Below are 23,497 nucleotides of genomic sequence, written 5' to 3' on the forward strand. Positions count from 1 at the left end.
TGTCTATTTATGTATTTATTTATTACAAAACAAAACAAAAAACGGTGCATATGATATTAAACTACTAAAAAAAATAACTTTATTTGTCCAGGAACAACTCTTATAATGTCAAATACATGGTTTGGAAAGCAGTCCATGCACTTCAGGCAAAAGTATTTATACAGGTAGGTACGCAATACAATTCTCAGAGTACATTTTTTTTCATCAAAATTAACAACTGAGGATTGTACTGTGCAGAAAACAGGAACACGCGTAAAACTGATAAGCGATAAGAGCGTTTTGCACTAACTATCCTTGCCCCAGGTCAGAGCCATGATGATTCTGCAGCTGATGTCAACCTCATAGACCTGGCATGTGATTCCAGGTGGTTCCAGCAGAGGGCTTCAGTCAGCTCACCTAACGAAGCAGGCCAATGCAAGGAAAGCTTAAGTTGGCACCAATATTTGTCAGTTCTATTCATAGACTGTAAAGGTTCTACTGCATTTTTTTAAAGGGAAAAAAGTAATAAGAGGAAATAGACACCATACTAATGGCCTAAAACCATAGTTTTACACTTTGGATATTTAATATAAAAAGAAGGAAAGTAAGAGCTTATTGGTGTATTTGGTTGTCAGCGGTGAAACATTCTTTATAGCCTATGTTTTGTACATTGACTCAGGACTGTTGCAAATTACTTTAAAAAGTCCTGAAAGTTGCGGTTCTGTCAAGACAACTTTGACGGTCTGTACATATGCTGCTTATTACTGCTCTGTTCATATCCAAGGTTGTTAATCAAAGAACCACTTCGCCCATTTTCAATCTATCTTCATATAGTTGGTCCTCGCTAATGCTCATTATATACAATGGCACCATTTCTGTCTACTCTCCCTGTATCTCAGAGGAGGTCTGTGGACAGTTCTGAAACCTGCCTACCAGTGACATAATCGATAGGCCTATTTGGTCATTTTCTTATTTTATTGTTTTATTAATGCAAGAACAATGGCTTCATTCGCTTCGAATCCCTATCGATGCTGCCATTGGTAGGCAGGTTTCAGAACTGTCCCCAGCCCACCAATGAGACACAGAGTGAGTAGACAGAAATTGTGTCATCTTAGGGCCAATTATGTGAAGATAAAGTTGAAAATGTGTGAAGTGCTCCTTTAATTCCTTGAGTCACAATCTGTAGCTGCGTCAGTCACATTCCAAGATACTACTAATGTAAAAGTGTCCAAATTGTTTCCACTCACAAAACCACGTCTAGATTGCAGGTTTTGAACAACAAAATAATGACATTTAATAGAGACCTGATTATGTTGCACACAAAAAAGGTGCAAACCTCCCTGATCAATGTAGTTGAGAAGAGATGCATATTGATAAAACGGTGGAGAATATTTGAGCAAGAATCTTTGCTTTTGTTTAAAATTATATTTTAATAATTTGTTAAAAAAATAGCACATCTACAAGCTTGCAACGTGTCGCAACACGTTGCGAGCTTGTAGATTGGCTATCTTTGGAAGATTTGTTTAATAGGGCTTAAGTGGTTAAGCACTGTAAATGAACTTGTTGGCATGAGTGGTTGCTGAATTGATCTCTCTCAGGTGGCTGTTGGGTTCAGATGTTTAAACCTCTGCTTTGTTCTGGGCCAGACTCTCCTCACCATCTGTCTCTTCCTCAGGCACCTGACCGGAAAACAGACAAAAACGTATTCAAGAATAACTGAAAAGTGTTTGTTTTCAAGCAGTGCCACATATGGGATTGGGGTTACCACGGTTACCACACAGGACAATCAAAAAATGTTAAAACAGTCAGGAAATTGTGTGGAAGACTTGTTAAAGGAGCACTTCACCCATTTTCAACCAATCTTCATATCATTGGTCCTCACTAATGCCCAATTGTACGATGGCACCATTTCTGTCTGCTCACTGTCTCAGAGGAGGGCTTGTGGACAGTTCAGAAAGCTCCTATCAATGACATCGTTGTAGGCAGGTTTGGTCCTTTCAAACAAAATGTTTTTGTTTGTTTGTTTGTTTGTACACTTTTATAAATACAAGAACAATGGCTTCTATTTCAGCATGACAACTGTCCGGGAAACGAAAGGTTGTAGTTTCTATTATCTTGGAATCCCCAATGATGATGTCATTGGTAGGCAGGTTTCTGAACTGTCCACAGCCCACCTCTGAGACAGAGTGAGTAGACAGAAATTGGTTCCATCTTATAATGAGCATTAAGGTCGTAACACACGGCAAGCGGTTCACATGGGCGGTACGGTACCGCTCGGATCAACGGTGATCGCGCCGCGATCATTGTTGTTTTTTTCCTCCTGCGCGGTGCGGTGAAAAGAAAAGCTCATCACAATCCGCCCGCGCGCGTGTGCATAAACGAGCACGCGCACGAAAATTTCACGGGCCGCGCCCGCCTGCCTCACCGCCCCTCAACTTCTCCGCGCATCCCAAATAATCGTCCGCTTCTCATTGAAAATGAATTACATAGGTGCGTTGGCCGCTTGCCGTGTGAAAGGACATTTAGTGAGGACCAATTATACCTGTATGATGAGGTTGAAAATGGGTTAAGTGCTCCTTCACTCAAATGACTATAATAGTTGACCCCTAAGCGCTCGGCTGGCGCAGTGGTAAAGTCCCTGCCCACCACCACGGAGGCTGTGGAATCGAATCCACCGTGGTGCAAGCGGCTTTGTCGGGTGTCTATGCAAACACAACTGGCCCGTGTTTGGGGGAGGGAAGCCGGGCGGGGGCGGGGGAGGGTGATATTGGTCATTGCGCATACTCCTATGGGCTGGGTGGCGGCACCTGTCAGCAGGGAGTGTTGAGCGGGAGGAGTAGGACGAAGGCTCTACGTCCTCCCGGTGGGGGCTCCTCACTGGCGGGTGAGTCAGTAAGATAATAACAGCAGTGACAACACAGAAATGTGTGTGGGGAGGAATCAATTGGCTTCACAACTAAATTGGGGAGAAAAGGTGGGTAAAACGTGATATTTAGAGCGGTGGGATTTCTCACCTCCCAGTAAAGAGAGTCGTCGAAGCAGTTCTGGTCCGGAGGCTGACCCCAGAATGGAAGCTTCATTATCAGGCCTGGAATGAATACAAAACACATTGAAATCCATACAAAACCCTTGACTCAAGACACAAGAGAGTTTGCCTTAAATCATAAACTAGTGAATAGGGAGCTATAATGTGTGCGTCGGTCCACCCACCTGTGACTGCCCCCCCGACCAGCGCGAAGCCAAGCGAAGAGGCCAGAGCAGCGGCTTGCATGGCAGCCGAGTTTTTGTCACTGAACAAGAGGACACAAACACACACACACACACACACACACACACACACACACACACACACACACACACACACACACACACACACACACACACACACACACACACACACACACACACACACACACACACACGTATTAGCTTGATTATGAAGGCTTGCAGACAAAACACTAGATCAGTGGTTCACATCCTTTTCTGGATCAGGGCCCGCTTGAGAAGAAGACCACTTACTAAGTGGTCATATGGGTGGGCCACGTGCATTTTCTTTTAACCCATTAAGACCTGCAAATGCCTTTTAAATCAGTGGTTCTCAAACGTTTTCATAATTCAAAATTATTCTAGATTTTTCAAATGCTTTCAAGATTTTTCAATAATGTTCAAAATGTGTTTTTAAAGGTTTTAAAGAAAACAATTAATACAATTCACTTTTTAACATTCATTTTGTAACACTAATGTTATTACAAAAAACATTCAAAGTGTTTTGCCAAATGTTTTGGAGGCCCACTTGTGACACCCTTACAGCTCACAGGTTGGGAATCACTGCACCAGATCAACTCAGAAATGATCCAGAATTCATAACAAAATGGATCTGTAGATCAGTGGTTCTCAACCTTTTCAGGCCGCGACCCCCCAAACAAATCATATTTGAACTGGGGACCCCCCAAAATGATCATATCGTCACCTTGCTAAACTAATGGCCTAAGTAATTTTTTGAGGAAAAAGATATATAAATATATATTTTTTAAATATTTTTTAAGTCAGCTCCTCATGACACTGGCCACCTCTGGTAAAATCGCTCATCTCCTAATAGAAAAGGATCATGCTGTTCACTCCCCTTTTAGTATAATGGCCTAACTCCTTAGTGTGACTTAGGCCAAAATAGCCTTTTTCTTTTGGCCTAATTAAGTCACACGGTTTTGTGACTTAGGCCAAATTATTTACTGATTTAGGCCAATTAAAAAATTTTTTTTGGCCTAAGTCAGATGTAATCATATTTAAACCTATTTAAATCTCTTATGTTACATAACTGACAGACAGTGTTATTTCTATTTAAATAGTCATCATTTGTTATAAACATTTTGGGTGAAATGATTAAGAAATATATCGTTTTGTTTTGGATCAGTTTTTCTTTTTCCTGAAAAACTTTAAAAAAAAAAATGACATAGGCCATTAGTTTAGCAAGGCGACGATATTTGAACTAGGGACCCCTCAAAATAATCATATTTGAACTGGGGACCCTGACACGCACTTGGAATTGTAGGAGTTGAGGCATTACATTTAGTTTGACTCTGTTCCACAGTTAAATGTTTTGAAAATAACTCACAATGTCTCGCAATGTGAGGCGTTGTGAGCTTGTAGATCGGCTATTTTCAGATTTTATGCCTCTTACTATTTTGACAATTTGGGCAATGTTTGACAAGTTTTTATAGTATAGTTTGTTGATTACTTTTCATGTAGTAATGATCTTTTTCATTTTTGTTCCTTCTTGTTTGTTTTGGTATTAAAAAAGGTCTTAAAAGTCCTTAAATTGAGGGGCACGGTGGCGCAGTCGGTAGCGCTGTCGCCTCACAGCTAGAAGGTCCTGGGTTCGATTCCCGCCGGGGACGCTGTGGGCGCTGGGGGCGTGTCTTCTCCTCCGCGTCATCAGCGCCCATACCCTAGGTGGGGTTGGCGAAAGGGCCTACTCTGTGTGGAGTTTGCATGTTCTCCCCGTGTCTCCTAGGGTAGTTAATACCCTCACAAAAACATGTAGTAATCCTGGTCACTATACCGCCTCCCCCATGACAGCCGGGGCGCCTGATGGAGGGGAAGGGAACTGGTTGGAATAACGTGTTCCTTCCACGCGCTACGTCCAACCAGGGAAACTCCCCCCTGTCAGGTGACAAGAAGGTCAGTTGGCTCTCATGCCTGAAGGAAGCATGAGCTCGGCCCTGGCCTCCCTACTGTGGGGTGACAGGTGTAATACTGGTGTAGGGCTGGTGTAGTGCCCAGGATCACTTAGGAAATTGGCACCGGGTGAAAAAAATGGGTTACAAAAATCGCGGGATAAAAAAAAAAAAGTCCTTAAATTGTCCCTTCACTGTCATCTGGGAACCCCCCAAAAAAAACATTCAATACCCACAGGCTGTGTGTGTGTGTGTGCGTGTGTGTGTGTGTGTGTGTGTGTGTGAGCTGGCTGATCACTGAGAGAAGCCCTCTTACCCCGAATTCTTGCCCATGGCCACGGCCACGATGCCAGCCAAGCCTCCCAGGATGCCAGGCATGCCATGCAGGTTGTGAACCCCACAGGTGTCCTGGATGCCCAGGTTGGATGCCAGGATGGGCTGCCGAGGAGCAGAGAGAGAAATATCAGTTATCGGTGCATCCGTAATAGCCTCTATGTACAGCATAGCAGCCATATTGGAAAGAAATTGGGTCTCTTCTTACTTCCTTCACAGTGTTACCAATGATAATAATGAAGGCTCTGTTCCATTCTGCTCAAACAGAGTCAGGGTGCTGATATATTGTGCATGTTGGCTCACTGGAAACACTCTGCTACAACAGTGGGTCTCAAAGTATGGTCCAGGGACCCTCATGGTTCCTTGAGGGGGTTCCAAATGGCCTCTTACGGGTGTGTAACTCTGAGAGTGTACAAATGGAACCAAATGGACCCGTAAGGGTCCATTTGGTTCCATTTGGTTCCATTTGGTTCCATTTGTACACTCTCAGAGTTATGGGGGTCCTTGACATTAAAAGGTTTGAGAACCACTGCGCTACACTAAATGGAACAGAGCCTTCATTAGAATCATTGGTAACACCTGTGAAGGAAGTAAGGAAGAGGCCCAATTTCTTTCCAACATGGCTGCTGTAAATAGAGCCTATTGTGACGCGTTGTGAGCATGTACATCTGCTATATATTATTATTTTTGTGTGTATTTTTGTAAGTGAAAGGGAAAGTGGTTATGTGTGTCCACACTGTCCACCAATGAAAAGCATTAACACGAGCTTGTTGTGACTAAACAATAACTACATTGGATCCATTGGAACACAGGTTTTTTTTCTTTTTCTTGAAAAGTAACAGTTTTGAGCGTTCAATACAATATCCAATGAATCAAAGACAAAGCTTTGAGCTGTTGCTCACAGAGAGGAACTTGAAGCCCAGGGTGGAGATGACCCCGGCCACCAGGCCGATCAGCATGGCCCCGAACGGTCCGATGTTCATGTCAGCACAGGTTCCCACGGCAACGCCTCCAGCCAGGGTGGCGTTCTGGATGTGCACCTACAGGGTGGGGGCAAATACAAAAATAAATAAAACAACAAACACTTTCTTTGTTATTGTTATATCGTATATATTAGTACACAAGAGTAAACACAGTGGTGTAAAGTAACTAAGTGCATTTACTCAAGTACTGTACTTAAGTACAATTTTGAGGTACTTTTACTTTACTGGAGCATTTCCAATTTTCTATACTTTTACTTCTACTCCACTACATCTCAAATATTGTACTTTTATTCCACTACAATTATTTCAAAACTTTTGCTACTAGTTACTTTGCAGATATAAATTATTACATTATTAACCACTTTTGCCCTATTTTATACCTAGGCTATTTGAAAATAGCCAATCTACAAGCTCACAACGCGTTGCGATGCGACGCGTTGTGAGCTTTTTGTACTTTTACTTTTGGTACTTTAAGTACATTTGAATACCAATACTTTTGTACTTTGTTTTATTCCAGACTTTTACTTATAACTATATTGTATTTCTATATTGCAGTATTGATACTTTCACTTAATGTACCATGTCTAGTTTCCCTTTGTGCTCCACCAGGCTGGAGATGGCGTAGGCGGACAGGACGCACGCAGACAGAGAGAAGTAGGTGTTGATGACGGCGTGGAGCTGGGCCTCAGGCGTCTCAGCAATGGCAGAGTTGAAGCTGGGCCAAAACATCCACAGGAACACCGTTCCTGTACAGCAATGTGGTTAATGAAGACAACATTCATGTTTTAGATAAGTGGTTCTCAACCGGTGGTCCGGGGACCCCCAGGGGGTCCTCTCGGGGGGTACCAGGGGGTCCCCAGCTAAATTAGTTAACATAGTGTCACAATCATTTTAACCATTTAGCTTTGGCTATTCAAAAATAGCATATATAAAAGCTCATAGTGCGGCACAGAGTGCCGCGCTATGAGCTTGTAGATCTGCTATTTTTGAAAAATAGTGAAAGTTTGTGCAAACCTTTGAATATATATCTATATTTTTTTAAGCATAAGCTCCACGGCCAAATACGCGGCCAAATACTTATCATTTTGGGAGGTCCCTGACATGAAAAAGTTTGAGAACCACTGTTTTAGATCATTGATTGTCAATATTTTATTCAATTCAAGGACGCCCCCTTTGATATGCATTAGGCCAGTTGGTTCACAACCTTTTCAGGCTCTGACCCCCCAAAATAATCATATTTGAACTGGGGACCCCCCACTCTGACAAGCACTTGGAATTGTAGTAGTCGAGGCATTACATTTAGTTTGACTCGGTTCCACAGATGAAAATAGCAGATGTACAAGCTCAAAACGTCTCGCGTTGCGAGGCCTTGTGAGCATTTTCACAATTATTTGACAATTAGGCCAATGTTTGACTAGTTTTTATACTATTGTTTGTTGATTACTTTTGATGCAGTATACTGGGTCTTTTTCTTTTCTTTTTTTCCCTTATATATATTTTGGTATTAACAAGGTCTTAAATTGCCACTTCACTGTCATTTGGGGACCCCCCAAAAAATCATGTGGGCCCCCCCTGGGGATCCGACCCACAGGTTGAGAACCACTGCGATTAGGCCACAGACCCCATTATATAGGATTTGTATCTCAGGGACCCCAATCTAATAAAAACTCTAAAATCATCACCTTTCGTTTAACTCTCAGAGTGTTCAAATGGAACCAAATGGACCCGTAAAGGTTCATTACCTAGATCTATAACACTGAAACTCCGATCAAATTTACTAGGCTACTGCATGCAAGTATGGTAATTGATTAACCATCAGTCGTTTAGCTGAGGACCCCCAGGAACCCCCTCAAAGAGCCCAGTGGGTCCCCGGACGGACCTCACGTTGAGAACCACTGTTCTGGTTGCTCTGTATGTGCTGCAGGACTAATTTACTCCACCAGGGGGCATAATCCAACCATACATAATGAACTGCACTCTGTGAGGGAAAGCCAACGCCAACATATTAACATTATGTTAATGTGCTGTAAGTCAGTGGCAAGTTAGTAATCAACAAACTATAATATAAAAACTGGACAAACATTGGCCAAATTGTCAAATAATATAAGAGGCAAAAATTGTGAAAATAGCCGATCTACAAGCTCACAATGGTTCGCGTTGCGAGGCGTTGTGAGCTTGCATATTGACCATTTTCACAATATTTATCTGTGGAACCAAGTCAATGAAATACCTCAACTCCTTCAAGTGCTTGTCAGGGTGGGGGGCCTCCAGTTCATATATGATTATTTTGGGGGGTCCCCAATTCAAATGATTATTTTGGGGAGTCCCCAGTTCAAATATGATTATTTTGGAGGGTCCCCAGTTCAAATATGATTATTTTGGGGGGTCCCCAGTTCAAATATGATTATTTTGGGGAGTCCCCAGTTCAAATATGATTATTTTGGAGGGGCCCCAGTTCAAATATGATTATTTTGTGGGGGTCCCCAGTACAAATATGATCATTTTGGGGGGTCCCCAGTTCAAATATGATTATTTTGGGGGGTCCCCAGTTCAAATATGATTATTTTGGGGGGTCCCCAGTTCAAATATGATTATTTTGGAGGGTCCCCAGTTCAAATATGATTATTTTGTGGGGGTCCCCAGTTCAAATATGATCATTTTGTGGGGGTCCCCAGTTCAAATATGATTATTTTGGGGGGTCCCCAGTTCAAATATGATTATTTTGCGGGGTTGCGGCCTGAAAAGGTTGGGAACCCTTGATTTAGGCCTACACCACCTTAAAGGGACACTTCACCCAAAAAAAACTTTGTTTCAATGGATTAGTCACCCCATGGAGACTTGAATTCATGGATATTTTTTTTGTTTTTTTGTCTCATTCCTAAGACAATAATTTGATGACCGGCAGCGGTTCCGGTAGGAGACACAACGAGTCTCCGTTGTGTCTCCTACCGGAACCGCTGCCTACCGGTCCGCTGGTCATCAAATTATTGTCTTAGGAATGAGACAAAAACTAAAAAATATCCATGAATTCAAGTCTCCATGGGGTGACTAATCCATTGAAACAATTATTTTTTTGGGTGAAGTGTCCCTTTAAATTCTGTCCATAGACAAATCATACAAATCAGTGACTACAAAGGTAAAGTCGTGGTCACAGTAAGTTACAGCACTTACTTTGAAATGGGGACCCCCAAGAATAATAGTCCGAAATCATGTGGGGACCCACCTGGGGGTCCCGACCCACAGGTTGAGAACCACTGAGTTACAGTAGCCTACCAGATAGGCCTACATTTACACGACATTTACGTGACTCTTACCAATCATGGCGAATAGATCGGAGTGGTAAACGGACCCGTCATTTTCGTGTCCGTTCCTCAGGGCGGGGCGGTAGAGCACGCGCGCCGCCGCTAGGCCGAAGTACGCCCCGAACGCATGGATGATCATGGACGCTCCCACGTCGTTGGCCTGCAGAGACATGAAGGGTCATCATCACACATTCAGTGGTGAGAAGTAACTAAGTACATTTACTCAAGTGCTGTACTTAAGTAAAATGTTGAGGTATTTTTACTTTACTGGAGTATTTCCAATTTTCAGTAGGCTACTTTTACTTCTACTCCACTACATCTCAGAGGTAAACATTATTTGTACAAAGTGGAGGAGGGGTTACACAGTAGCTTCTACTAGTCGTGTCACACAGGTGATTCGTGAAGATGTTGAGGGGTCATAGCTCCGACTAGCCCAGGGGTCATCAATGTGTCCATACATACACGGGCAAATGTGTCCGTGGCAAGATTTGTCCTTGTCCGTGGCAACTTTTAGTTTGAGTTTTTACATAACATAATGTTGTTATTTTTATCACAAAACCCAATTACTGAATGTCAGTCTCCAGGTTTTCTTCAGAATATGTATTACACTGATTTATTTATGACACTATGGCACATTAGGAGTCCAGTTGTTCTCTAACTTCTTTTTATTTCAAAGGACCACCATAACTCCTGAGAGTGTACAAATGGAACCAAATGGACCTGTTCTATTTGTACACTCTCAGAGTTATAGACTCTATAATGGTCCATTTGGACCACCCTCAAGGAACCCTGAAGGTCCCTCGATCCACTCTGAGGACCACAGCACTAGTAGTATACTTGTTGCTGTCCGGCAGAAACCAGCTAACTCCATTTTGACGCTTTTAATTGTTTTTCCCATAAATCAGGGCCATTGAACACCCTTTACGTCTGTGTGTTGGTAAAACAAATATTGAACCAATGACACGCAAAAAGCGCTTATGACAAAACCAGGTAACTCCATTGGATCCTCAAACCTTCTGCTAAACCAGCTAACTCCACCGGAGTTAGCTGGTTTTGCTGACTCCAGGCTCCACCCCATTTTGACTTCCAACCTCATTGTGAGCTTGGAGGTCCATTCAGCTGTTCTTATCAATGATGAACAAAACCTCCTAACTCCACTTTCTTTCATTTCCTGAAAAATTAACATTTTGGAGTTAGCTGGTTTCTGCCGGACAGCAGAGATATAGTATACACATCTAGGGAGGGATATAGCTCGGTTTCTGGTCATATTTGTATGTTCATGACAAAAATGGAAATTTGACAAAAATGTCCACCACAAGCCAGCATGGCGATGAATCCTGTACTAGCGGCGTCACACAGCGAGGGGGAGGGTACTCACCTTGAAGACCTCGGCAACCAGGTGCTCGTTGACGGAGAAGATGGAGATCTCCAGCACGGTCATGATGAGCAGCTGAACCGGGCTGGTCTTACCCAGGACTGCCCCGAAAGAGATGAGCACCGTGGCTGTGCTGAAGTCTGCGTTGATCATTCTGAAATTACAATGAATGTACAGGGCAAAGCATTTAGCAGATCGCTCTTATTATCCAGAGTGACCTTAGAACCATTAAAACCGGGAACGCATCCGTTGTCATTTCATTTTAACCACTTTAACCATTGTTTTATACTTTGCCTATTCAAAAATAGCAGATCTACAAGCTCATAGCGCGTCACTTTGTGCCGTGCTATGAGCTTAGATCTGCTATTTTTGAAGAATCATGAAAGGTTTTGCTAATTTGTGATTTTTTTTCTCGAATCTTTGTCTTTGGAACAAAATATTTTGAGATGGGGGTTCGTGGCCAAATACATATAATTTTGGGGGTCCTTGACAAGAACAAATTTGAGCACCACTGATATTAGGCTACAGAAAACTTTCAGAAAACTGTTATACTGACATTTGTAGAATCGGCCTCAGATCTTAAAGCGATAGTTCACCCACAAAATGACTTTTTTTCTATCGATTAGTCACCCCATGGAGACTTTCATGGACATTTTTTTGTTTTTTTAATGGCATTCCTAAGCCAATAATTTGATGACTGGCAGCGGTTCCGGTAGGAGACACAAAGAGTCTCCTTTGTGTCTTCTACCGGAACCGCTGCCTACCGGTCCGCTGGTCATCAAATTATTGGCTTAAGAATGCGACAAAAACAAAAAAATATCCATGAATTCAAGTCTCCACGGGGTGACTATAATCGATAGAAAAATATATCTTTTTTGGGTGAACTATCCCTTTAATGGGTTAAATAAAAAGGAAGAGAAAAAGGGAAAGTAGCGTTTTCTTTACTTTAAGATGTCGACTTTGATCTTGCCGTCACTCAAGTGCCAGATGCCCTGCATGAAGAGACCCCACTGCAGGCCGAAGGCGGCCAGGAGCAAGTTGAGCCCCACACTGCTGAAGCCATATCTCTTCAGGAAGGTCATGAGGAACCCGAAGCCGATGAAGATCATCACATGGACATCCTGGAACACTGCACGGAGGACACACACACAGAGTACATGTCAGTTCAGATCGGTTTATTTCAGTGGTGGAAAAAAGTACTCAAATTCTTTACTTAAGTAAAAGTATCAATACTACAATATAGAAATACTCTGTTACAAGTAAAAGTCCGGAATTCTAGATTTACTTGATTAAAAGTACAAAAGTATTGGCATCAAAATGTACTTAAAGTACCAAAAGTAAAAGTACTAAAATGTTTGAAAATAGCAGATCTACAAGCTCACAACGCATTGCGCTGCGACGCGTTGTGAGCTTGTAGATCGGCTATTTTCAAATGGCCTACGTATAAAATAGGGCTAAAGTAGTTAATGTATGTTTCATAATATCAGAATGTATACCTGAAAAGTAACTAGTAACCAAAGTTTTCAAATAATTGTAGTGGAGTGAAAGTACAGTATTTGCCTCTGAGATGGAGTGGAGTAGAACTAAAAGTATTGGAAATACAAAATTGGAAGTAAAGTACAAATACCTCAAAATTGTACTTAAGTACAGTACTTAAGTAAATGTACTTAGTCACTTTCCACTACTGGTTTCTTTACAGCATTTGTTGGGCAATTTATTTTAAAACAATACATCATGCATGTATGTACAACAGTGCAATTTTAGGCCTGGGCCGCGGCGTGGCGGTCCAGGCACACTAGACTCAGGTAGTCAAGTCCATTTGACATAATGGTGTCCAAGATGCCAAAACTATTTAATGCTGCGCTTACAATTTTAAAGAAGTAACATAAAATAACTCGCACACCGTCAACACTTGCATCTCAGATGCCTGAAGAAGGTCTATTGACCGTAAGGTTGTCTTAAGCCTTAATACAAGTGGTTCTTATTGTGGGTTATTTTCTTTCATTCTATGATCCCCACCTACGCACCCGTCGCTGAGCTGATCAGATGTGAATAAGACCTTGTTTTTCCAAAGAAGTAACATAAGAAATGAGCTGGAGATTTGATCTCAGTAGGGAGCAGAATGAAAACATCAAAGGCAGGCACAATTCATATATCGTTGCTGTCGGGCAGAAACCTCATACATCTCCATATTTTTACTTTATGTGTTTTTTTTTTGTAAATGTATGCCATACTTGATCATATACAGCGTCACACAAAAGCATCAAAAGTAGCAGATCCACAAGCTCAAAACGCGTTGCGAGAGATAGATTAGGGGCCGATTTTCCTTTTTCTCCTCTGTAAATATAGCCGTTTGTATTTGACTATTGTCAAATACAAATATGACATGCCCAGAATAGGGACGCTAGGGTTCATGTGGCCCTCATGTGGCCCTTACAAATGCTCAAGGATGGCACCATTTCCGTCTACTCACTCTGTGTCTCAATCTTAAAGGCATACTAGGTAACGTTTTCAACAAAACTAAAGTTAAATTGTATATCTTTTGTGAGTGGCAAAAGTTTCACAACACCCACTCCATGAATTTCACCCCCGGAAGCCTTTTATTTATATATTTTATATTGAACGTGGACTGGGGGGACTTTCCCGGGGAAATGACGTCATCTGGCCGGAAAACGGAGGTGGAAATGCACTGGTTTCCTGTTTGGCCAGGAACTACCGCAACGGTTTCCTGTTTGGCCAGGAACTATCGCGCTAATAACAAAAAGGAACCTCACGCTGATTTTAAGAGAATGTAGGATTAGAAGATCGAAAAAGAACAGAAAAAGAAAGCACAGCTCATGGTAACTAATGCTCCACTGGCTAAGAGAAACGATCCGTAGATAGTATAAAACAATTAAAAGATCGCTTTTTGAAACGCTTCCAGCTTCCGGTGAAAACGAATGGAATTCTGGGTAATCGAGGACTATGGAAATTGTATGCAGTGACGGTAGTGACCAGCAGAGGTTGCTAAAAATCGTTAGTTGTGAATTTGCATTGTACAACTTTAACTGAATATCCCTCTAGGACAATAACGACTGATTATGATTATGATCATTGGTGGGCTGTGGACAGTGCAGAAACCTGCCTACCAATGACATCATCGATGGGGATTCCAAGCTAATAGAAACTACAGCCTTTCTCTTCCTGGAAAGTATTAGCATGCTGAAATAGAAGCCATTTTTCTTGCATCAATTTACCAGAGTTTGGAATCTTGTTTGAAATTACCAGACCTGCCTACCGATGCCGTCACTGGTAGACAGGATTCTGAACTGTCCACAGCCCTCCTCTGAGACACAAACCAAGTAGACAGAAATGGTTACATATTATAATGAGCATTAGTGAGGAACAAACATAGTTATGAAAATGGGTGAAGTGGTCCTTTAACGTTCTGTATATTGAGCCAGTTTTGAGCGCAAGAAATCTCATGTCATAAAAGTACAATTATTGTAACCACAGTAGAAGTTTTCTGTGGTGTTAATGACCAAGTATTATGGAGTAGGCCCACTCATTGTGACTCATAATGATGATGATTAATTCAGGACTTCAGCTCTGATGTTTGTTCTAGAGGAAATACACGTCTTGTTTATTCTGCCATTCTAGTACGTAGGCAAACGATCTAAGATCTCTGTCCACAGAATAATCTGGGGACATCTAAATTCAATGTATTGTATGGGCTGGAACAGTGGCACGATCCTCCAATACCAAACATACACCATATACAACATAGGCCTACACTGCTTTGTAAACCAATATCACCGTCACAATTTGAAGGATTTGCAGTGGTTCTGCATTTTTCCTCATCAACGCTAATGTCCTTAATTCTGGACATGTCGTCATAATTAGGCAACAAACGTTCTGCAAAAATAGGTGAACTCTCTGTGAAAATAGGCGATCTGCGAGCTCAGAACACATCACAGAGCGTTGCTGCGTGGTGAGCTTGTAGATCGGTTCCTGGGGGATCCCGCTCAACAAAGTATAATAGGGTTTAAGAGTGATTAAATCTCTGAACGGTTTCCACCCAGTCCTAGCCGGCCGTACATTGAATTATATGTCCCCTGGCATTTCGGTAGGTGGAGATCTCTGATCGCCTGATAGTCTCTTGAGAGACAGACTTGTTGCTTCCGCCTAACAGTGTGCAATGAAAGGATTGAGTAGTTTTGGACATACAGTATGAGGTTTCCACCCGACAGCAACGATATTTAGAAATAGCAAGAATGGGAATTCAAAAATACGTCTTAAAGACATTTTAAGATGTATTTTCGTGAACGGAAATGGCAAACAGATGACGGCTTCCGGTCAGAACTCTTGCGTGGCTAAGTTACAGACTCTGTAGCGTTAGAAGATTGTGGAAGAGTTGCCTGGCTTGAGAGAGTAATCCCCTGGTTATACAATACTGCCATTCTATTGCTGATATTTGTGTTCAGATTTCCTTATTTCACTATCATTATTACACGCATGCATCTTATCTCATATCGTTGCGGTCTGGTGGAAACCTTGTATGTACATAACGGTTCCTTTTTTATTATTCTTATGTTATCAAATACAATTGTGAAAATAGCCAATCTACAAGCTCACAATGATGAGCTTGCACATCTGTTATTTTCACTACTTTTGTGTGACACTCTTATAAATATGATGTAAGGCATTACTTTATGAAAAAACATAAGAGGTTGACATATAGAGATACAAGGTTTCTGCCTGCCTGACTGACAGCAACGTTAAGCGTCTTTGTCTTTATAAAGCGCTTTACACACACGCACACGCACACACACACACGCGCACACACACACACACGCACGCGCGTGCGCGCATACACAACAAACACACGCGTGCACGCACGCACGCACGCACAGGAGAGGTAACCCTGCAAGACGCTAACCTGTTTATCGGGAGAATAAACAGAATTAGGGGTCCTTGCTCAAGGACACTTTGACACAATGCCAGGGGGAGAGACGGGGATTGAACCGACATCCTCCCAGGTCCCAGGTGGCTCTAATGGAGCTCATGAGCTCCTGAGCTCATGAGCTCCACTGGGAGCCACTGGGACAGAATGCCAAAAGGCACACATTGTTATGTAATACTGAAACCCAGTAACCAGCAACACCTTTTCCTACACCACACCCTTTTGTTATTTTAGCTGATGATGAGTTTAGCCTGATTTATTGCTAGTTGCGCGCCAGTGTCGGTGGAAAGTACATTTACTCATGTATGTACTTTTGTAAAATGTTGAGATATATTTACTTTACTTTAATATTTCAGTTATTTGATGCTGTACATAATCAATATTAAGTCTACGTCATTAAACAATATTTGTTTTCCACTAAATGTATTTGCCTGCTTTAGTTACTACTTTGCTGATTTAGACTATTACTACAAAACATACTTTAACCACTTAAGCTATTCAAAAATAGCCGATCTACAAGCCCGCGACACACCGTGACGTGACACATTGCAAGCTTGTAGATCTGCTATTTTCAATAAAGTGTTTTTTTCCAAACACTTAATTTTTTCAATGGACAATTCTGCATAATGACTAATACTGTACTTAGTCATACTGTATAAGACTAAGTATATTTGGAGGCCAATACTTTTGTACTTTTACTCAAGTAACATTTCAAAACACAGGCCTTTTTACTTGAAACAGAACATTTAATACAGTGCGGCATATTTACTCAAGTAAAAAATCGGAGTACACCGCAAATAGACGACACGCTCTCTACATCATGTCGCTACGTGACACGTTGTGAGCTTGTAGATTGGCTATTTCCGATGTGCGACGTGACGCGCGACCACCTCCACCTCCTCTAGGGAGGGACTGTTGTTTTCCTCTCTGACACCTTGATGTGTTTAACAGACGACATCTTAATGTCCTTGTGGGATGATGGGGAGACGCACTTCCTGTTAATGCTTGGTTCTTTGTTTAGGATGATAATGTAAATTAATGATGTCTGCATTGTGTGTGTGTGCGCGAGCGCGAGCGTGTGCGTGTGTGTGTGTGTGTGTGTGCGTGTGTGCGTGCGTGCGTGCGTGCGTGTGCGTGTGCGTGTGTGTGTGTGTGCACGCGCGCGCCCAGTCCTAAACAACTCTCCCTGCAGACACACAGTTCTGACATGGAATCATGCATGTATTAAACAAAGATCATTATAAAAATTGGTCGATTTGACCATGCAATTAATTAATCGGTAATCATAATATCAGCTAAAAGTTCAATAACGTGCGTGCCTATTTACAACAACAAGCATTGAGCATAAAGAAGCTTGCCTGAATGGGGTGAAAAGAAAACACATTTTCATTTAGGTCGGACGGTCATCTCAGTAACGTTTCACATCAACTCCAAAGGGGTTCCCGCCTTTGGAATCTTCTAACAACTGAAACTAATGGTAAAGAATGCGTTAGATGTTCCCTATACGACTGAAATCTAATAAGCTTAGATTTATTAACCACTTAAATACTCTGTTGATCTGTATCCGCGCACCCCACCACCCCCCTCTACAAAACCTCTCTGCCGAAAAACAGCCGATCTACAAGCTCACAAGGCAGCCGCGTCGCAACGCCTTGTGAGCTTGTAGATCGGCTGTTTTTTTTGCGGAAGGTTGGCCTTGTTTTCGCAGGAATGTGGGACTATTATGACATGCCCAGAATGGGGATGCTAGGGGTTTGATGTGGGTCATTAGATCATTAGATCATGTGGAGTTAATGGAGACATGTGAGACCACAGACCCACCAAGATGAGTAGGCTCTTCGCCTCTTCCCACACTAACATTCACCCACTGATTGAATTGCTTTGACAAGTTAAAGGAGTATTTCAGCCCCCAAAATGACTTTCTCTCCCCTATCAACTATACTCACTCCACTACCCACTCTCTTTTCTGTTTTTGGCACATTGCTGAATGAAGAATCCAAAAATGAAGAGAATGTTTGATGAATTGAAGAAAATAGGAGTCCAAGCTTAACAACTGCAAAACAACTGCAAAACGATATCAAATAAATCTGCCTATAACCTAACATTTATTTTCTTTGAAAGAGTTTAGCTGTTGTTAAGATTGGACCCCTATTTGTTTTTGATTGATCAAATGTTCTCTTCATTTTTTTGATTCTTCATTCAGAAATGGGACAAAAACTAAAAACTAAAAATCTCCATGAATTGAAGGTTTTATTCAATAATATATGAATTGAACATTTATAACAAAGAAAAAGGTTCCGGGGACGAACTATTCCTTTAAGGATTTATAATCCAGTCCTTTTAAGTGAAAGACTTGTCCTGATCGATCAATCATTTGACCTACAAACACAAAAGGAGACAAATCGTTTACAGGAATGTTGTCAAGTTTTCACAGGGACAGCAAACCCCAATCCGGAAACACTGCACGACATCGTATTAAACATTTTAAGTGTCTGTTCTTTGCCATCAATTAACCAGTTAAACCCTATATACTTAAAAATAGACCCAAGGGGGGACTCCAGTCAACAAAGTATATAGGTTTTAAGAGGTTAATACTATGGAATGCCATTCTAGTGGCTGGGTGCGCTACTATGAAGAGAGCAGTTGGACAGCAGCCATAGTGACTGGCACTACGCCTAAGTGTTACTGCAGGTCATACTGGGCAATCCTCTATGGATTTGGGTGAGTCTGGGGAGGGGGGGGGAGCTAGGGAATCCCCTCTGGATCCTCTTACTCTGTATGCCCCAGACATGTGTAAAGTAAAAAAGTACATGTACTCAAGTACTGTACTTGAGTACACTTTTTTTCATTTTTAAACAGGTTTTTACTTTTTCTTCAGTATTTACAATTGTCAATACTTTTACTTCTACTCCACTACATCTCAGAGGAAAATATAGTACTTACTTTGTAGATTTTGATTATTATTATTACAAAACACACTAACCACTTCAGCCCAATATATTTCGGCTTGTAGATCGGCTATTTTCAAAATATGTTTTATACATTTTGAACTTTAAGTGTATTTTGATGCCGATACTTACTGTACTTTTACTCAAGTACATTTTTAATACACGTGAGTACTTCTTCCATCACTGGTTACAGCCAGTGGTGGAAGAAGTACTTGTTTCACTTACTATAATAAGTAAAAGTATCAGTACCAAAATTAATTACTCTGTTACGTAAAAGACCTGCATTCAACTTTTACTTGAGAAAAAAATCTATTTCCATAGATCTTAGGTATAAGATAGGGCTAATGCCATAATAAGGGATAAGTGGGGTAATGTCCTAATAAAAGATAAGTGGTTAATGTATGCTTTGTAATAATAATCTATAAAGTAACTTTTAACTAAAGTTTTCAAATAATTGTATTGGAGTAAAAACAAAAAGGGCAACATTTGCCTCTAAGGTGTAATGGAAACATGGAAATACTCAAGTACTTACTATTAGCATTATGAGTGTATAGTGCATCAAATATGCCTGCCTCTGATGTTTTCATTCTGCATAGATCAAATCATCAGCTCATTTCTCATGTTACTTCTCTGGAAACATATCCATCAGTGTTTCATCAGACTAGACCCAACTCTTTTTTGCTGGGTTGTATTTTTCACAGCTGATGTGTGCCTTGATGTTAAAGCCATGCCTGTTTTGACCCCCCCAGGGGACCGCATTCCTTATTACTGATTTCCCTCGCTTCCTCCTAATCGTAGCCGTCTGGAATATGCTGCATAAGGATTCATGTATGCAACAGCAGGCACCTGGCGTGGTTAACATCATTTATTCGAATGCTCTGTGTGTATATGTGTATAAGTGTTCAAAATAAAACAGTATAGGTAATGGCAAATAAGCATGGCTTTGGCAAATAAGCATGGTTTTCTATCCAAAGGGGTATTTCACTTTCAAACAAGTCTGGGGTCATTTGAATGTCTACTCTGGCTTTTGTGTACACCCCAGACAGTTTTTAAGTTGCTTGATTCAATATTTAGATATTTGATTAGGAAGGGGGGGGTATATCAAATATCTAAATATTGGATCAAGCAACTTAAAAACTGTCTAGGGTGCACACAAAAGTCAGAGTAGACATTCAAATGACCCCAGAAGTTCAAAATGAAATACCCCTTTAAAGGGTTAATTCACCCACAAAACTACTTATTTTCTATCAATTGCACACCCCATGAAGCCTTGAATTCATGGAGATTTCTTTCTCTTTTTTTTTTGCATTCCTAAGCCAATAATTTGATGACCGGCGGAGACTCAAAGAGTCTCCTACTAAGTTTCCTATTGACCGATGTCAGATGACAGTTGTGCTAGTCAGATTTATTTTTATGTAATGTGGTTGAACACTTTACAAATCAGCAGGTTCACACAAAGTATGTCAATGAAACAACAGTAACAAAATGACTCTTTTTCATGTTCCACTTTCTCTCATGTACCTGGTGTAGTACCTCCTCATACCCCTAGGGGTACACGTACCCCCATTGGACAAACACTGTGCTGCTCAGGGTTCAGATTGAGCCCAGAGCTAATCTCTTTGGCTCACACCTGCCACACCCATATATGAGCAAACCACCGTGCTGTCGTTGGATTATTTACCAGACGGCCCCAAGTTACTATCAAAATGCAAATGAAAAACAAGCCAAATAATACGTCCAATCTCAAAATATACGCACAAATTATCTCTAATTGGATTCTGAGTGTGAGAATTGTATCTCTTTATGCAAATAACTGTTTACACTTCATCTTCAGGGGATACGCAGTGTTGATTTATCCATTTATAACTCTAAAAGACCCACACAGGTCTGTTTGGCCTCAAGTACCTCACTGTTGAGTTGAAAGTCAACACTGTAAAATCCTGATTTGGTTAGATTTGTACACTCTCAGAGTTGCAGACCCATAAGGGTCCATTTGGTTTTGCACACTCTCAGAGTTACAAAAGGATAAATTAACACTGAGGATCTGTGAAATAGGGAAATCTATGCACATAATTCCAATATTTCAGTCCATATCTAGTGGCGCAATCAACATTATGTATCAAGATTCAACATCAATAACAAACTGTTGCTTTCACACAGTATTATATGCTTTTTTCCTTGAATTGCAAAGTTCAGAATACAAAACTGAACAGAATCAGAAGCAACATCTTGCCCTGACTGCAGTCACAGCCTTCACAAAGCTGCATGTCTCATTCCCCATCTGTGGCCTTAATAGTGAGTATTAGTAGTAAACGAGTATATGGACTTTAATGTGACATCCACTGATGTGCTTTAAACATTGTCTCACATTAAACCAATCACAAAAAATGTTTTACTCAAGTAAAAGTAGAAATACCACAATAGAAATACAAGTAAATTGCAAGCATTCCAAACATTTACTTGTGTAAAAACACTATAAACTAGTATAAACTGTCAAAACATGGAAATACTTAAGTGAAATGCACTTGGTTATGTTCAACCACTGCATACAATCCTGCAGAGAGCAGCCTTTTCAGGCTGAAGATTCTCTCAATATGAATACTGGATATTGAAAGTTAAAGATTGGCAGAATTAAACCACATAAAAACAACTTATTAACTAGTAAAGTCTTGGTTGGACTAAGACCAAACCAACCAATTAATCGATTATTACACTATAATATATGACAGACAGCCTTAATGACCAGGCATTCTTTTTTCTTTTTTCCACCTATGTCCACCTTTTAAAAAAGGTAGACTTCTCTCCAGATCTCCACATGTGCACACAGTGATGAAAAGTACATTTATTCAAGTACTGCACTTAAAGGAGTAGTTCACCCAGAACATTTTCTATCAATTACACACACCATGAAGCCTTGAATTCATGGATATATATTTTGTTGTGTTATTCCTGAGCCAATAATGCTCAGGAATGGCTTAGGAATGCGACAAAAACTAAAATATCTCCATGAATTCAAGGCTTCATGGGGTGTGTAATTGATATAAAATAAGTCATTTTTTTGGGCTAACTACTCCTTTAAGTACACATTGGAGTACTTCTTCTTCCACCACTGACTATAACTATGACAGCCTTACTAATAATCAATAACCATTATTTTTCTTCTTATTTTTTTTGTCATCAGATGTCCACTTTAAAAAAAGAGAAGACAGCCTCCTCTCCAAATCTCCACAAGTACAGATCAAAAGCTTTGCCAGTGAGGGAGCCGCGTCCATCACGCATGCAGGACAGGTGTCCACTTACTGGGGTAGAGGGCCATGGGCTCTTTAGCGTGCTCCGTGCCATTGGCCTCCTTGGCGTGGCCATCGCCCTTGCCGTCGTCATAGACCACAAACACGGCAAACAGAATGATGGTGATAATCTCCAGGGTCAACGCCACTATGGGGAACTTGAGCCTCATGTTGGTGGAGTATGCAGGCATGCTGGTCACACGACACACACACTAATGTTAACTCTCTGTCAGTCTGTCTGTCTGTCTATCTCTCCCTCTCTGGCTCTCTCCCTCTCTCTGACACACACACACACACACATACACACACTCTCTCTCTCTCTCTGTGTCTATCTTTTGAGGTGGTGTGATAGGGGGGGCCGTGGCTGCTGGTGGTTTTAAATTGGTGCATGTTTTCCTGGTGACCAATGACAGTACAGAACAGAGGGGGGGTGTGGGAGGTGGGACCCTCCTCCTCCCCGCTGTTGCACTTTGCTCGTGGGACGGGTTTCCTCTCTGGAGGAGTGAGCCTGTTTTAAAAGAGGGGGCCAAAACAAGACATATAGGCAAAACATACAGTAATGACAGTATACACAATAATGTCACTGAGTGGACAGGAGACCCGCCTCTTAATGAGCCATTTCCCCCAACTAATTTTTCACTGTCAAGTTCAGGGTTGGTGTTTTTTTTCTTAATAGTTTTTTGTTTTGTTAAAGCAGTACTTTACCGATTTTAACCATATCTTCGCATAACCTCTCCTCACTATGATTGCTCAGTATAAGATGGCACCACTTCCGTATACCCACTCCGTGTCTCATTGGTGGGCTATGGACAGTTCAGAAACCCTGCTTACCAGTGACATCATCGCTGGGGATTCCATAAGCTCCATTCTCTTCAAAGTGTCACACACACACACACACACACACACACACACACACACACACACACACACACACACACACACACACACACACACACACACACACACACACACACACACACACACACAAACAGGCACAAACCATATTGCCAATGTTCAATGTTCAATTTAATTTCAGTGAGAGAGAAACTTAGCCTGGTAAACCCCCCTCCCTCCGGAAATCTCATTTGCATTTGAGTAGGCTGTGAAACAAAATGTGTGTCGCAAGCTTCTTCCATTTGACAGAGTCAGGTTAAGAGAAACTTGCTCTTGTTAA

General features: G+C 41.4%; 1 protein-coding gene across 1 annotated transcript; it reads right to left on the reverse strand.

Moving 5' to 3' along the window:
• rhag (Rh associated glycoprotein) lies at nucleotides 1–22,677 on the reverse strand. Its single transcript, XM_080452582.1, has 10 exons — nucleotides 22,337–22,677; nucleotides 12,092–12,275; nucleotides 11,150–11,300; nucleotides 9,784–9,931; nucleotides 7,049–7,215; nucleotides 6,389–6,526; nucleotides 5,470–5,591; nucleotides 3,190–3,269; nucleotides 2,994–3,067; nucleotides 1–1,658 (listed from the first exon to the last, which is right to left on the reverse strand). The coding sequence occupies exons 1-10, from the start codon at nucleotides 22,512–22,514 to the stop codon at nucleotides 1,599–1,601; spliced, it is 1,302 nt and encodes a 433-aa protein (XP_080308708.1). The 5' UTR covers nucleotides 22,515–22,677; the 3' UTR covers nucleotides 1–1,598.
• Nucleotides 22,678–23,497: the final 820 nt, after the last annotated feature.

This window comes from Gymnoscopelus braueri (genome assembly GCF_963280865.1).
Source record: "Gymnoscopelus braueri genome assembly, chromosome: 16".
In the NCBI taxonomy this organism is placed as follows: domain Eukaryota; kingdom Metazoa; phylum Chordata; class Actinopteri; order Myctophiformes; family Myctophidae; genus Gymnoscopelus; species Gymnoscopelus braueri.